General features: G+C 44.1%; 1 protein-coding gene across 1 annotated transcript; it reads right to left on the bottom strand.

Annotated features, from left to right (window-relative positions):
- Positions 1 to 1,407: 1,407 nt before the first annotated feature.
- Positions 1,408 to 16,648, bottom strand: whamm (WASP homolog associated with actin, golgi membranes and microtubules). The gene is made up of 14 exons (XM_025909049.1): positions 15,947 to 16,648; positions 14,399 to 14,535; positions 14,326 to 14,338; positions 14,110 to 14,283; positions 11,921 to 12,071; positions 11,543 to 11,712; positions 10,003 to 10,210; positions 8,034 to 8,218; positions 7,396 to 7,482; positions 7,215 to 7,310; positions 5,051 to 5,399; positions 4,726 to 4,732; positions 4,399 to 4,639; positions 1,408 to 2,715 (listed from the first exon to the last, which is right to left on the bottom strand). The coding sequence occupies exons 1-14, from the start codon at positions 16,520 to 16,522 to the stop codon at positions 2,560 to 2,562; spliced, it is 2,550 nt and encodes an 849-aa protein (XP_025764834.1). The 5' UTR covers positions 16,523 to 16,648; the 3' UTR covers positions 1,408 to 2,559.
- Positions 16,649 to 16,796: the final 148 nt, after the last annotated feature.

Below are 16,796 nucleotides of genomic sequence, written 5' to 3'. Positions count from 1 at the left end.
CTTTCAAAGTCACTTTCTTCTTCATTCTGAGGCTCAGTGTGAACTTCACCAGGCTGTCCTGGCCATGTCTGGATGTCTAAAGGCTTTGAGCCATGGCTTTGAACCATGCGACTGGCCAATTAGATACAGTATTTGTAATAATGAGCATTTGAACAGGTGTGCCTAACAAAGTGGCCAGTGAATGTATCTTAAGTTAAACCAAAAAAAATGGTGTGGTGAACATTTTTAACTGTTTTACTAATTTTATGAACCATTATTATTTTTATTTTTTTTTAATTATTGTCACATGAATACACATGAATGTCCTCGAGGTCAACAGATGGGTTCCCAGACTGTTTGCAGCCTTACTGAACACCTGAACACTGTCAGCCAGAGTAACAAACTACTCAATGGACCGCCATGAAATTAGGAAATCTGGGCAGGTATTCATGACCACTTTAGGATGAACCTAAGTCACCCTTCTGTCTTTTTGTCTGGCGCCACCAGCAGGTCACCATTTTGATTATTTTTGCCATTATGACCATATATCTGACACGCATACTGATAATGATCTGCTAAATGTCAGCACTGCTTTAAAGTTTCAACTCTGGATCTCATTACACACAATTAGGGCTTAAATACCAATTTAAAAAAATAAATAAAGGTGAAAGGTGAAAAAAAAAATGTACTTCTGCTCAACTTTCAGCCTCACTGCCGATCGATACTGGTAGAGCAGAAACGGCCTCTCGTTCTCTCTGCTGTTCATCGCTGTCTGACTCTCAGCTCTCATTGTGTGACTGGTGACGAGTGGGCGAGTTGGTGAAACATCATTAAGAGACTATGCTGCTCTGTACATGTGAGCGAGAGAGAGAGCAAGAGAGCGATATGGCACTGCAGGCCACTACCGCTGACACTTCTTGTTGCCATAGTAACAGGCTGCTGAAATTTCTGTTTATGCTGGATGGAGGTGTTCGTCTAAATACCCCCGTGTGCGCCTTCCCTCCCACCCCGAGGTGCGTGACCCGTCTTCCACCTGAATCGCGTGGATGTTGCCAACAGATTGCACACAGAGACTGACAGCAGCGCCGCAAAAACGGCCGCTTCTCTTAAGTACACAGAGCTGAATAAACTCAATCACAGCTGGCTGGGGATGTCTGAGCTGTCACTGCAGGAGACAGATGTGTGAGAGCGAGGGCTGCCAGGATGGATATTACTTTGTGACTCATCGCTGTGGGCTTCATCCACCAAAGCCCACTCGCCGGGGGTTCACCGGTGCAGGTCTGATGTGACTTTTTTAAAGAACGAGGGCCCGGGCACAGGTAACCCTTTGGAGATCGGGGGACAGCGTGAGCAAAGCAAGTGGCAAAGAGCTCAGATGAATGTATGTGAATGAAAGTGAGGGGGGAAAAAAGGAACGCCAACGTTCGATGACGACCTGATGTCTCTTAGTTTATTATTAAAACACAGCAGTGCAGGTATCTGTCTCAAACATCATTAACTCATAAAACTAGAAATAAATTCATCCTGTAAAGCATTTAATGCTGCTATCACACAGTTTAACTGTTTGACAGGTTCAGGTAAGGAACACTTGTAAAGATTGAGGAGGGAAAAACCCCCAAACTAAAGCAATGCGCTGTCACAGGTTGAAAGGTCATTTTGCCTTAATCAACAGGAACCTTTCCCCCTTTTTCCTTTTCTTTAGATCACACAGTGATTACAGATTGGGATGTGTAATTAATTACGGAACTTTTTTTTAATCCATTAGTTAAATTAAAGCCTAATATTCTCAATTTGTCTCTGTATTTCATTTCGAAAGTGCCCTTTGATTAATCCTAAAGCGTTCCCAAAATTCTGACACGAGAAGGGGAAAATAGCGGTCAGCGTGAGACGGCCTGCAACGCAAACAACGACAAAGACTTCAGACACGCAGGCTGTGAATAATTAACAGCGCTGCCTTCGCGTGGCTGTAGCCTTACTGGGGTTAGGTTAAATAAACAATTGTTCAAATTTAATTACATTCAAAATGATGAGATCAGACCGGGCGGTGCGAGCGAAACGACAATTTGCGTAGTGTTGTCTTCACCGCCCGCAGCACAAGCTCCCACCCCACTCCCACCCCACTCCCCCCCCTGCTGTGTGACACTGTCACAAAAGGCCTTCGGGCACAGATTTGGGAGAAATTCAATCATTAGAGGAGCGTTAAAAACAAAGCGGCTCATTCGCTCTCACTGGGATTTCTGAAAATTGGAAAGTGTTTTAGAGGAGACTAAGTCCTGATTCTGCCGCTCGCTGGTTAGTTGCAGTGTTGGATGTATTACACCGTTTCAGGGCTACTTTAAAAACAAAACAAAAGCACACGCACATACACACACAAAAGGGATTAAATGTGCAACAACTTCAACAAACTGCAACGTTGAAGTCTGAGGAGGCGTAATCCTGTTCTTGTCAAAGAAGCAGCTTTTTTTTTCTTGTTTTCGGATGGAAAATTGGCAACGATGAGCTGAAGCTCGTAACTGTGAGGAAGACGGAGCGGGGCTAACGTAAGACAGCAGCTTCATCGGCGCGAGTGCGCACGCATTCTCAGCTATCCCAGTCTGCACTGCGTCCCTCTTCGTCCCCTCTGTCGTCCTCGTCCGAATCAGCCGCTACCTTCTTCATCCTCATCATGGCGGCCTTGATGCTGCGCTCAAGCTCGTTGTCTCCGCCGCTCGGGACTTCTCCTCGTGCAGGAACCACCTATGCAACGGCAAAGAAATACAGTTCACATTTTAAGTTACCGCCTGCTGTGAAATCTGTAATCAGTACTAACATTATAGTAGAGAGCTACATAGCAATGACCCTGTTGGGATAACACCCGACCCTGGAACTAGAACAGCTAAATGTATTCTAGTCTGTTATAACATAAGTTTTTACATATGCATAACTGTGGCTCCATGGTGCAGCAGTTTAGCACATTTGTCTAATATGTGAAAGATCCCTGGGTCGAGACCAGAAGGAGACACAGATCCAGCCTCAGGGGGTCACAAGCGAGTGTACTCCCTGTGCTGGACCCAAGCCTGGATAAATGGAAGGATTGCATCAGGAAGGGCGTGTGGTGTCAAATCTGTGCCAAATCAAATATGTGGCTCCATCCGCTGTGGTGGCTCCTCGGGAAATAAGGGAAGAGCCTAAAGTATGTTGCATGTAAAATGGCCTGTATTTGTACAGCGCTTTTACTAGTCCCTAAGGACCCCAAAGCGCTTTACACAACCAGTCATCCACCCATTCACACACACATTCACACACTGGTGATGGCAAGCTACATTGTAGCCACAGCCACCCTGGGGCGCACTGACAGAGGCGAGGCTGCCGGACCCACCGGGCCCTCTGACCACCACCAGTAGGCAACGGGTGAAGTGTCTTGCCCAAGGACACAATGACCGAGACTGTCGAAGCCGGGGCTCGAACCGGCAACCTTCCGATTACAAGGCGAACTCCCAACTCTTGAGCCACGATGTATACTTGTGAAAGCTGATTCTGTTGATCTGCATTGTAGGGTTTGCGGTGGTTGAAGCGCTGGCTGAAGAGGTCACTTGGGTAACATCGTCCACATCCACAGAATCAACATTCTGGGCTTGTAAAGGAGACGTCTGCATTCTCATAAAATAAAAAAGGAATTTACACGCACAACCTGTGAACAGCTTCATCGACCATTTGTTTAAAATTAGAAGCAAAATACCCCATTTTAAATTTATTAGCACTGTTCAATAATTCACTCCTTTGCTGCACTAAAAACGAATCCACATGGGGGAGCTGTTTGCTGTGCACAAGAGTGCACTCGTGAAGTTTCCATACAGCATGTCTCCTTCTTTAAAAAATTAGGATGTGAACGGCTTTTTGTGACAGCTCCTATAGCTTAACTACCTCATGAATGTGTTCCTCGCCATTAATAGTCGGTCAGTGAAAACAAATATTGTACACTGAGAACAAACAAGGTTTAATTCATGTGATCCGCGTCCACAGCAAACAGCTCAGCAAAACTACCGATGGTCCTTAGTGAAAATGAAACTCCTTAAAACGTGTCACATTTACCTAAACACCGATGATCGCAGATTACACAAACACAAATAAATTGTGCATTTGTTAGGTAGCATTTTCACATGCAGATTAATTCTTTAGTAAGGACTGATATTTGACATTTGGAAGGGGGTTTTTTTTGGAGGGGGGGGTTGACACAAACTGAGCCACACTGGCTATTTTTCCACAGGTGAATAACCAACTTAGTTTATCCAGAGAGCACTGGCTTTCTATGTAATGGTTACGAGCTGTCTAAATCACTCAGTGTGACTTTTCTGTTCGGGAAATGTCATCATATTTTTACCAAGTGACACATGCGGTGATGCAATCGTTCTGCAGTAAGCTAACCGATCAACATCTCACCTTCTTCAGGGTGACTCCCTGTCGGATGGCAGACATCAGACTGCTCCTTGCATCCCCAGTGGGGCTCGGCGTGCTGGCCGCGGGGACCTTTCGAAGCTTAATCTGTCCACGCTGTAGTGAAGCCAACACTTCGTCCATGGTTCCTACAAAAATACCAAAGTTAAAGGAGAAAAAGTATTCAAGTGAAGAAGAAGAAGAAGCTACACTGCTGATGAGCTGGTTCTTCCCAGTTCTTAGCCCGCTGTATGAAACATTATTGAAACAGTTTTCTTTGAATGTGCTCCATTTCACATGAGCTCATAAAAATGAAGCTCTGCTGGACGTTACTGTCTCCCTGGAGCAGAGAGCGTACATAAGCAGGACCACTACTGAAGGTAAAATGCCTCCTCTGCCCCTGTGGGAGAAGTTGGGAATTTAGGACAGAACACTATGTGCAGACACACACACACACACACACACACACACACACACACACACACAACCTTCCCAGCAGCCAAACAAAAATCACGTATCCTGCTCCATTCTTTTATTCTTCATTGGTTTTGTTGGACATGAAGATCTGAACGATACTGCACGTATTTCACCCTCACCTATATTTTGTTTGAGCGTGTTCTTGGCTGGAAAAGGAGGGCCCTCTTTGTCACTCAGAGGCATCGGGGCATCCTCTGATGAGGGCGACACTCGGGGGGAGGCAGCAGTGGCGGAGGTGGTGGTGGTGGTGGCGGAGGAGGAGGAGGAGGGGGTGGGGCTGTTGGGGGAGGTGGGATGGCCGTGGGAGGAGGCGGCGCAGCGTAGATTTGGACAGGGATGTCTTTCAGCTGCTGCTTTTTGGCTGGTTTCTTGCGCCTTGGTGCGGGTCGGATGGAGGGAGGGGGTCCTTCAGAAGCGGGAGCGGGGCTGAGGCTGATGATGGACATCGGCTGCGAGGGGCACAGGCTTTCTGGAGAAGACGGCGAAGGCCTGGACTGGGGCGCTTTCAGGATGTACTGGCCCGGTCGCCTCTGGAAAAAAAAGAAGAAAAAAAAACATCATTAGCTGAAGCTCATGCATTAATGTTTTGTTTTAAACAGGCACAGCGACTACATGAGATTAAAAAAAGTGATGACAGATGTGCATCAAAGCCCCGCACAGTTAAACACGGATGTAAAAGCTGATCGTTTAAATCAGGGATGTCAAACTCATCTGTTAGTGCAAACTGTCCTGTGATTATAACATTTTTTGTTAATTGACTGAATGTTTTTTTTTTTTAATTACAGATTTTCTTAGCAGATAGATTCATCTATTTCTTATTTACCTTAGTGTCTGTATAAATGGCTACGGTGGAGGTCTTTATTAGTTTATTAGTTAGCTCTCTTTCATATTTTCCAAAGCTGTCCAATGGGCCACATTGCAGTCTTTGGCAGGACGATTCTGGCCCTCGGGCCTTATGATGACACCCCTGGTTTAAACAAAATAGTCTCACCACAAAGGCTACTCAGTACAAAGGCTACTGGCTTAAAAAGCACCAGTTTCGACTGAAATGCTTAATAATTGTTTTGATTTTCCTGCTCACTATGGAATATACAGATATACTGTCAATAGTGAGCAGAGCATGTAGACGCTCATGAACAAGAGGACACAAGGGAGTGATTTTAAACACATGAATCAGCTGCCTGAAATCTTGTGGGTGTATTTTCGTGCAGGTGGCACGACATCACAGTGTTGGACTTTCTGTGTGTGTTGCAGAGAGAGAATTTCCTGGGGCCAAAAACTTGTTTCGTAGTGACCTTTGACCACCGAGATCCAACATCATTGCTACGTCTTGTTGCCATGATGCCCTGACGCAACCACAAATGGGATTTGAGTCTCCACCTGGAACTGAGCCAGCAACCTTTTGCTAACCATGCACATTTGTTAACCACTACACTACGGAGGCATTAAAAAAAAAAATACCAAGAGAGCGTTAATGTTTTGTCTTAAATAAGCAGGACCATTCATTCAGACACATGAATTAATGGAATGATTTCTTGTAGTTTCTGACCACTCAAAGTGCTTTAAACTACAAGCCTCCATCTTCTTTTTCATACATATTCATGCAGCACTTCATCCTGTGCACATGAGCGCTGCATCTACCGATTTAGAATCATCAGTTAATCTAACATGCATGTCTTTGGACTGCTGGATGAAGACGGATAACCCCGGGAGGTTTGAATCCTTAATCGCCCGCTCTGCTTTTTTCTCGCTGTGAGGCGACGCAACGCCAACCACTGCACCACTGTGCCGCCAAATGATGTAGTCATCATCATTACCCAGTCATTATTACTGATGCAGGGCTCTCTTCCTGGGCTCGTAGCTATTCTAGCAGCACTGAGGTTACTTCAGCTGAATACTAATGCCGTTCTTGATTAGGTGTTGACAATGGCATTGCTAACATGCTACTTTAAGGTAGGGTCTAAGTCTTTTTTAGCAATCAGCACACTGTAAAGGAGAAGCTGATGGAAATGTCATTAGTTATATTTGTATTTAAAGTTAAAACAGAGTCTGACTGTCACACTGAAAATGTCACTGGGTCACTGAAGTTATAAGCCAACAGAGAGCAGTCGTCCACGCACAGTTTGAAGCTCTGGTGTAAGACAGCTCATTACTAACAAGCCCGTCCACAGCGCGCTGTCATCAGGACTTCCTCCGATGCGAGGGGTCGAGTGGCTAATAACTGAGCTTTTATTTTTGAGGTGAACTATTGCATTAAGAGGGTACGATGCAGCATCCCCCTGGGTTTTATTAACTCGGAGAGAGCTGCAGGCGAAGGCAGTGCAGAACGAGTGAGAGCGCCTGACCTCTCTGAAGGATCGTAATCGGCTCAGAGTCTTCTCCCGCTCCTTGTCCACCCACTCTTTCCTCCTCTGCTCCTCCTCCTTCTTCTTCTCTCGTTTCTGCAGACAACAGAGGGAGACACTGAGAGGCACAGGAGAGAAACAGCGGCTTTCATTTGCGGCTCCATCAACCCGGCTCACTTACCAGGTGGACCTGGTGATGCTGGTTGAAGACTATGGAGCTCTGTTTTGCCGCCAGGTGCTTCTGCTCATGTGCATCCGTGCACTGATCCTAAAGAGAGACACAAAACATATTACTTAATCGCTTGAAAATACATTTTAGGCTGTCAGAAATTAGCGACTGTCTGAGCAAACAGTTAAAAAACTTTGAGAAAATGCAACTGCAACACATCCGGATTTTATTAGGAGGCCTTTATTTGTAATTTTCCAATGTCCTTGTTTTTTTTTTTTAACTGCATTCCCTACCTGTGGATTACTGGAAGTAACTATCGAGAGTCTTTAACCAGGCTGCCTTTGCCATTTTTTTGCTCTGAGTAATACTTTTTTTTTTTATCAAATAAGCAAGCAGCCAACAAAAAGAGGAAAACATGCCAAGTGCTTCAATTACTATGTCAGCTAAAAATAAACCAATGTAGTAAAAACATTTTAAAAACTCAGCATTTGGGGACACGAGGCAGGCGGAGATGTGCTTTTGAAGGATCAATACATTTTTCCTTGGACAAAAACCCCCAAAATGCTTGAAAAATACAACTTTTTTTTTTTTTTTTTTTTAAAGGACCAAAGAATATGAAATGATTTCAAGTCAGCAGCACTCACACACACCTTTTTGTTACGCAGGTAAGCTCGGCGGGCACAGATGTTGCCCCTCTTGGTTTCCAGGGTCTGTAGGCGTCTTTTGAGCTGACTGACAGCTGGAGGGTCTGCTTGATGAATACCTGTGTGGACCATGCTCTGCAGCTCCTCGGGATCCTCGCACACATCATAGTACACCACCTCCTCCTTCAGCTCTGAAACATAAACGCAGCCCTGTCACTCCTACATGTCTTCTGTTTATATGGCATCCTCTCGAGCCGTACGTCAGCTGTCGCGTCCCATCAGACAGCATAACTTAACCAGTGTCATGCCCACTGCTCACGAGCAGCACAGGAAGTTGTCACAGGTAGTGCCAGGGTTACTTTTGTGCCAACTGTAGTTATGCAGCTTACATGCAGTTAAGAAACCTGTTTACTTCCTGTTTAGATGGTAAACTTACATCTGATTAAGAGTAAGCTGCTTAATGTTGGTAAAACTACTGCTAAATTATACAAGCATCTCCTCAGCTGCTTATGAAACATTCTGGGTCTCCTTGGCAACTGCACTAATTACATTATTTGCATTGCAGTAGCTTTCTCCTTATTTGCAGAACATCACATCTTCCTCAGTCCTCCAACTTTTTTTTTCACCAATAACAAATAGCAGAGGGCGCGCTGCTGCTTCTTAGCTAGGAAACTACACCTGAGAGCTGTAAAGGTAAATATGCCCGCAGCCACAGTCACCACAGACACAGATGGCAAGATGCACACACATGCACCTTGGAAGCAAACATGCCACCTCCCGCGAGGAACAATTAGAGAAATATTTACACGAACAAAATACAGCATTTCCCAGAAGGCACCTCTTGTCCACAACACACTGGCTGACAATCCAACACATTATAATGCAGCAGGGAGGGGGGCATTGTGTAATGTGTCATTTTAATCATAACTAACACAGAGTCTGAAGGGTGCTGAATCAGCGCTGTGAGAATTGTAGTGTTGGGATATATCGTAAGATGCGTTTAGAATATTGAGAAATATTAGAGACACACAATAAAAGACGATCATAAACACTTCATGCATGAAAACAAATGGCTTTTAAGGGCCAGTTCACCAAATGAAATAAGGAAAAATACCAACGAGGTTTGCAACATTTTCAGGAAGTTGGAGGAAAATTGCACAGCTGGTAAAGCTAGTATTTAATGTGGAGCTTTTAAAACAAAAGGCCATTATTAGCATTAGTATACTTCCATCTAAAATCTATGGAATATCCTCGAGGACCTTTAAATCTCACTTAAAGGTTCAATGAGACATGTCGTATAAAGCTCTTTGAGCGCTCGGGGAGAGTAGACAAGTACTATATAAGAATCAGACCATTTATCAGGTGCCTTTTTAAAGATGGAATTATTCATTATTATTGAATTATTCATTCAGAAAATTAAGTGGCTTAGCAGGCAAACAAAGAAACAAACACAAAAAGTTCTGAAAATGATCGGGTACAAGGACTGGACTGAAAATGAGTGAAAAACAGCCAATAACCAAAGAAAACCTTTAACCTCCTAAGACCCGAACTCTTCCATGGCATGCATTTTTAATTTCTCTTTGATATTTGGGCATATTGGGACCCGATGAATGTAAAAATTTTTCTTTTGACCTGTTTTTTGTTTCTGAGAAAAATTACATCCACATATGAATATATTTGTTTAAAATTTCGATAGTACAGTGGCAGTATAAAGTCCTTGTGAGTGGATATCAGGCCCTTGTAGAGCAAAATTTAGTATTTTGGTCTAGATGACCCAAAATGTGATGTCCACATATGTGGACGCCAGGTCCTAGGAGGTTAAAAGACCTTCAGAAAGCCTGGGGAACTATTGCTCAAGACTGCTTCAAAAACAAGAAAGTCTGGCTCCATGGAGGCTCAAGACTTTTGCACAACACGTGTATACATACCCAAAATAAATGTGCTGTACAGCACAGCTATGTAAATCTGAGGATACCTTTAATCTGTCGTCTCAGGGTGTCTATCTGAGCCACCAGGAGCTGCTCTTCATTTTTCAGGATTTCAAACTTGGCGTCGTAGAGTTCTAGCTGGGTTTCGTAGAACTGCAGTTCCAGCTGGTCCACAGTGTCCTGCTTCTGGCCGTCCTCAAACGCAGACCTTAAATCGGCCCTCTGGCCTTGGGCTCTCACAGAGAGGTTCTCCAGCTGCAAGGCAACGACAGAAAAATGTTACATCAGCCCCTTTAAAAGGATCATAACGGTCGTTTGTGGAAAAAAAACAAAAAAAACATCAGTCGTTTGTATGCATACAGTGAATACTTTGTGAGGCAAGTGCTACTTTTTGACAGCTCGCTATTTGTCATTGAACATTATGATCAAAATGGGCTTTGCTTTCAGCCACGCTACTGGCAACCCCCCCCCCCCCCCCCCCCCCCACCCCCCACACACACACACACACACACACACCCAGAAGATAAATCTGGCATAAAAAAGAATAAAGCATTTGTGATGGACAGCCTATCTGAAGACAGTTTAATCTCTGCAAGCTTTCATGCTGTGATGAAATGAGCTGAAACCAGCAGCTACCTGCAGCATGTGCATGAGCTTTTGCATTCAAAAGACAGCCTTAAAATGCTCTTAATTATGTCGAACACAAATACACACACTGCTGCAATATGACACAGCTGCCACAGAGACTGAAGCGGTACACTCGCGCAAACATCTGGGATATCCGCAGGCACGCTGGCACGCTCTAAAGAGTCACCGAGCTCTGTTGCCACCAGCGCAAGAGTTTGCGTAGGTGTAGCTCGCTGATCTCGTTACGAACACTCGCACACAGCTGCAGATGTAAAGGCTGGGGTTGATTTCACAGTGACAGATGACGCCAGCGTCCTCAAACCTGACTTTTTCTTTTATTATTTAAAAAGCTTAATGGGATGGGAATGCAGCCGTGTGAAGGTAAAGGTGTTGCGGTTGTTCTCTTTGCTCTTTTCAAGAGCTCAAACGCACAGCATGACCCCCGTGAAGCAGCAAGTGATCCGGTGCCGTACCATCCCAAAAATGCTGTGATCCTGACATGAGAAACATCCTCCCGGTGCAGTCACACATTTGTGTGTAGCTGGCACATTTTGAGCATGCATATATGCACCCAGACACACTCACTTATTCATGCATGCAGGGGGGTTTTTTGTGTTTGGGATGGGGGTGTATTGAGGGGATTCTCTATGTTTTCAGAGAAGCTTTATAAATAGATCAAAAGGAACAGAGCAGCCACAGACTCACATCAGACTGGAATACCAAGTGAATGATACATGAGAGTGAGTAGGCACCGTGTCACATCTCTACTGACTTACAACCACTACAAAAGCAGCGTTGGCCTTGGCACGGAAATAAAGACATGAATGATAACTAAAGCCTTACAACTGCGCCACACTCTAGTGAGATGTTACCGAATGTGCTGAGTAATTACAGAACCACTGGAAAAGCAGCTGATACTAATGAAAAAAAGAAAGAAAGAAAGATAAAATGGACACGCACCCTCTCCTTGATGCTGTCTTTCTTGCGGCTGAGGCACATCTCGGTGGCTCTCATGTGCTGCAGGGTTTCTTTGGCCAATAGGAAGCGGAGTTTCTCCAGCCTGGGAGCCGCTGACGCCCAGGCAGCGGGTCCAAAACGACACTTATCCTCTTCCATCTGTTTCACCATACCTGGAAATGTGCACAAGGAGCCGTCATGTATATATAAAGGTTATAATTGTTTCCTTACAAGTGTGAAATGAATCCCATAGCGTAATCATATAGGCTTTTCTTTTAAAACCATTTCCTCTGAAAACAATCTTTTTTGGAGGTTTTGATCATTCACACATTTCATAATTAACCGAAACATCCACACAGATATAAACACAGCGACTTATACCAGCCAGAGCCTTTGAAGTCTGTGCAAAGTAGGTGACAGTGATGTCCTGAATCGAGGCGACTGCATCCTCTGCTTTCTTTCTCCACTCCTCCGCCTCCTTTTCCAGAGCTGCAATTCTCTTAGGACCCAATTCCTCAAACTCCAAAGACTTCTGCAGACAACCACAGCAAGCAAAACGGTCTTTACTCAAGGGCTTACGTGTCCATAAGAAGCATGTATTAACTGTGCATTCATGGGAGCTTTATTCATATTTGGATGAGTGTAAAAACAAATTCTGACCTCTCTTTTCCCTCTAAGTGGACATAAATATTTTCCCTACACCACGCTTACTTTTTACATCTCATTCCCCTTGCTTTCTCCCTAATTTCCTGATACTCTTTACGGTCCTATCAAAATAAAGGCTAAAAATTCCCTTAAAAAAAATAATGTTCTTTCACCTACATCACAGAGTTTGAGAACCACATTAGACATAGTGATGCAACAGGTCAGTCTATTCATGAGTGCTGTGTGTGGCTCAGCAATAACAAATGAACCAGTTAAGAGTGAAAAAGACCTTTATGTGATCACTAAAGGACATATAGGTCAGTGCTGTGCAAAAGTCTAGAGCCACCTCTCATTTATTTATATTTTGCTTCCAAGGAGTCAGACTTAGAGAACACCTAACAATGACACATGAATTACTGAAGCATGGACCAGTGTTTACACAGAAGAGACAACTTAGTAAAAAACATTTTATTCATTGTGCTATTAGCTGAAGACTTAGCAGCAGCTCAGCATCATGTACAGTGTGTCCTTAAAAGACTGGGTAAGTGGAGGACAAAAGAAGTGGCAGGTCTAAAATCTGTCGACAGCAGGTAAACAGCATGTGGAAGTCATGTCTTTAAGAAACAGGAATACATCCAGGAAAGTCCTGACACAGGACCTGAGAGATCCTTGTGATGTTTTAGTTGATCCATCTACTGGTCAACGAAGTAAAGAAGCAATTCTTAAGAAAGGGAAACAAGAAGAAAAGGCTGAGGTGTGCCAAATTACATAAGAACTAGACTGACAAATCACTGACAACAGATCTTATGGAGTGATGAACCCAAATTTGACATTTTTGGTTCAAATCACTGTCGGTGAGTGTTTACAGTCATCTGTAAAACACGGTGGAGGCTCCGTCATGGTTCGGGGCTACGTTTCATTCAGGGGTGGTGTTAAAAATAATGGAATTATGAACACAGAAAAGTACCATCACATTTTGGTCCATGTTATCAAGAAAGCGCCTAGTTGGCAACGCCTTCCTTTTTCATCATAACAATGATCCCAAACACACTGCGAGTGCAGTAAAAGTATACCTGGATAGAGAACCATAATAAAACACCATCAGTCACAGACTGGCCTCCCCGGAGCCTGGACCTGAACTTTACTGAAGCAGTGCGGGATCAGCTTGACAGAGAACAGAACAAAAGGCAGCCAACATCCAAAGAAAAGTTTTCAATGTCCTTCAAGAAGCCTGGAGAACTATTCCTGAAGGCTACTTAAAAAAACTACGAGAGTGTTCAGGCTGTGTTGATTAAACTTTGTACAATTCTAACAAGCTTGAAAGTCAATTTTGCCTCACATACTGTATTTTTAGATATGTTTATATGTTTTGATAAATCACAAATGCGGGGGGGGTGCTGGAGCCTATCCCAGCTGTCATAGGGCGGGACAGGTGTCAGTGGACAGGTCGCCACTCTAACACACAGAGACAGACAACCATTCGCGCTCACATTCACTCCTGCATTCACACCTATGGGCAATTTAGATTAATCAATTAACCTATCCCACGCAAGGAAACCCACGCAAACATGGGGAGAACATGTAAACTCCACACAGAAAGACCCCGGGCTGATGGTGGAATTGAACTCAGGACCTTCTTGCTGTGCGGCAACAGTGCTAACCTGCCTGTTTTGATAAATCACTGCACCTATTTCACATTTTCCTAGCAAAATATAAAGAAATGAGGGGTTGGCTCAAGACTTTTGCACAGTATAGTAAAAAAACACTTTAAAGCATTTTTTCCACTGTCAAAGAACACTTTACATTAAACATGTACCATAATCCTCCCTTTTCATTTTCATCAAAATCTTAACTTTCTGATATCAACACTAAGTGCATCCCCTGCATGTTATCGTGTACAACATTCTAACAACGTGTGTATTTACAAGGATGTCCATCTTGTAAAGGCAGGCCAGCTCTCTCATGTCCCTGAAAGGCTGCAGCAGGTACTGGAAGAAAGTTGTGGCGACAGTCGCCAGGTCCTGGTAGGCCTCGTCTTCTTCCTCATAGATGCTGAGCAGCACGACCATCCTGTCAGCACCGCTGTGACTTTGTAGCAGCTGTGAAGATGAAAAAACATAAACACCATGATCCGGGTTTACCCTGAGCCCACAGCTTAGTTTTGCTCTGTATGACTTTTCATACTCAGAATGAACCAATCCAATCCGTGCCGGCTAACATAAGAGTCGATAACTAGGCCTTTCAGAATACAACTTGGGTGGGCTGAAGGTAGACTTGTGAAGACACTTCAAGATGAGGTTGGTGGTTGAACACCACAGGGATTCTTGGACCCGGTTCTCCGATGTTGACCACTGAAGTCAAACAAATTCAGGTCTTAAAAAACATTTTATGTGAGAGTGATGAAAATAGTGATGAAATATTTGGAACTGAGACGTCTTTTTGGTTAAGAAAATGTTAAATCGCTTGGATTCAAAATATGTAAATAGTTGGAAAATCAAGAGTTATCTATGCCCTGACATCTTCCAGCATACAAAGGGAACATGTTTGCTTTAGATATCAAAAACAATCAACACAGCAACACAAGCCTGCATCTGAGACAGCATAAGCAAAAGCTGGATATGATTTCATAAAGGTATCATATACAGCAGATCCGTAACAGTGGTTTATGTAGACATAATACCGACACTGAGTACAGATTCTGATACATTTAATCTACTTGTAGCGGTGCCATCAACAGTTTTTCTTACAGGTCCACTTGCTCATTGTTTCTGTTACCAATTCTTGATCAGAACCTTACATCTGTGTAAGGAAACAAACCAGCACAACAAGCACATTTTCAGCTCAGCGAGCTACATCATGATGCCTGTGGAAACAGGTACAGTGTGGGCATGTAAAAACTCAACTACCATAACTCAGACCACATTATTTTGATAAAAGGACATGATAAGCTTGGAGGCATGCATTCCAGCGATCTCCAGTGGATCTCAAATGGAACTAGATTTCTGCTTCAATGTCCAGCTGACGTATTTTGCTCTTCAAATGCCTCATTGGTCTATTGGCTGTCATTTTACTGCTTTTACTTCCATTTGCATGTGAAACAAACTAAACAGAGCTAAAGGGTCAGGTTGCAGGTTAAAGCAGCAAACAAGAGCAAACAAAGACCAGTGCTGGTGTTGTTGCAACATCTAGAGCCTTGGCTGGAACAGCAGCTGTGGTTTGCTGTGTCATGGTAGACCTGATTTAGGCCCACACCACAACTGAGAGGTGCTAATATGGCAGACTAGACCTTTAAACTTCTTGGGATTAGAGAGCATGCAGTCTTTTCTCATACTTCAGGGAATCATGTTTTTAAGTGCATCTAAGGTGTTGTAAGACTTCTCCTATCAGAGGTGGGGCACCAAGCAGATACAGGGCCAGTGTTGCCGATACCAATGCCAATACTTTTACCCTATAAAATGTAGATTACAAAGGGGAGAGCAGTGTGCCATGATTACTGATTGATTCATCATTAATTTACACATTCTGAACACATTTTAATGACCACTAAATCACTGTGATTTCTGCTTTCCACATTAATTAGTTAACACAACGTGTTTGGAAACTGATTTTCTGGAGACCTGGAATGTAAATGTGCCTGCCTCTAAAACACATTTATTTAACACAATCCAGTAGGCAACATACTGCACTTAGGGAACAGAAAAAGTCTCAGGCCTATCGCGCTGGTATCGATATTAGATCAATCCGCCCACCTCTACGCCTCACCTGTCTCAGGTGACCCTTGGCCCTTGACATCTCCTCCTGCAAGCTCTTCTTTTTGAACTCCTGTAAATTCTCAAAGTACTCCTCAACATCTCGGTCATCCTGTGCGAACAAGGTGTCGAGAACAATCTTCCGTCCGCAGAGGTCAATAGCGGTGCTGAAATACTTCTCGAGTTTCCTACACGGGGTGTCATAGTCCCTCTCGTCGTCATTGTCTGGACCTGATCTCCTACTCAGGAAAAGCAAGTCCCAAATGTTACCCTCTTCAAACTCCGTCAAATCCGGGAAGCAGCCTCCCAGGACGTCGGCCACGCAGGTGAACTGCTGGTGGACGTGCTTCAGATCGCTGACGGAGAAGAGTCCTGCCCAGCTCATCTGAGGGTCGTCGGCGGCAGGCTCGGATTTGCGCTTCTGCCGCTGTAACGTCCGGTTGTGGCAGGTGACGGCGAACTTGCACTCGATGACGTTCCACTGTACGATGAAGCCCAGTTTAAACGCCTCATCTTCCTCAAATATGTTGCTTTTAACGGCCACCCACCCCTCCAGACTGTCTAGTCGCTCACACTCTATGCTGTTCATCTTAAAAAGAGATGTTTCACTCTGGCCCCCGAGAAGCTGCTGGCTCTGTTTACAACGTCCGCCATTTGTCTGACGTCAGTTGCGTTCAACAGCCCCGGAAGTTATCGGTCAATATGAGCTAACGGTTTTACTAACACAGATATCTACCCTTTAAAGAATACGCTGTTTTGACATAGAATGGTAACCACGAAAAACCCAGCCTGGGTCACTAAGAGCAGGCGGGTCCCAATGCAGAAATTTCTAATCCAATGCGTTTGATGCGTCTTGAATTAAA

The sequence above is a fragment of the Oreochromis niloticus genome, linkage group LG1 (assembly GCF_001858045.2).
Source record: "Oreochromis niloticus isolate F11D_XX linkage group LG1, O_niloticus_UMD_NMBU, whole genome shotgun sequence".
In the NCBI taxonomy this organism is placed as follows: Eukaryota; Metazoa; Chordata; class Actinopteri; order Cichliformes; family Cichlidae; genus Oreochromis; species Oreochromis niloticus.
The sequence above is the reverse complement of the archived record's forward strand: the minus strand, read 5'-3'. Positions and strand labels throughout refer to the sequence as shown.

Bases quoted from the DNA above. Each gene is read 5' to 3' on its own strand.
- whamm (XM_025909049.1), bottom strand. From the start codon at position 16,522: ATGAACAGCATAGAGTGTGAGCGACTAGACAGTCTGGAGGGGTGGGTG. The intron at 12,072-14,109 runs GTAAATACACAC...GGTTGTCTGCAG, and splicing joins TTTACAAGATGGACATCCTT to AAGTCTTTGGAGTTTGAGGA. The intron at 7,483-8,033 runs GTGTGTGTGAGT...GTCTCTCTTTAG, and splicing joins CTTACCTGCGTAACAAAAAG to GATCAGTGCACGGATGCACA.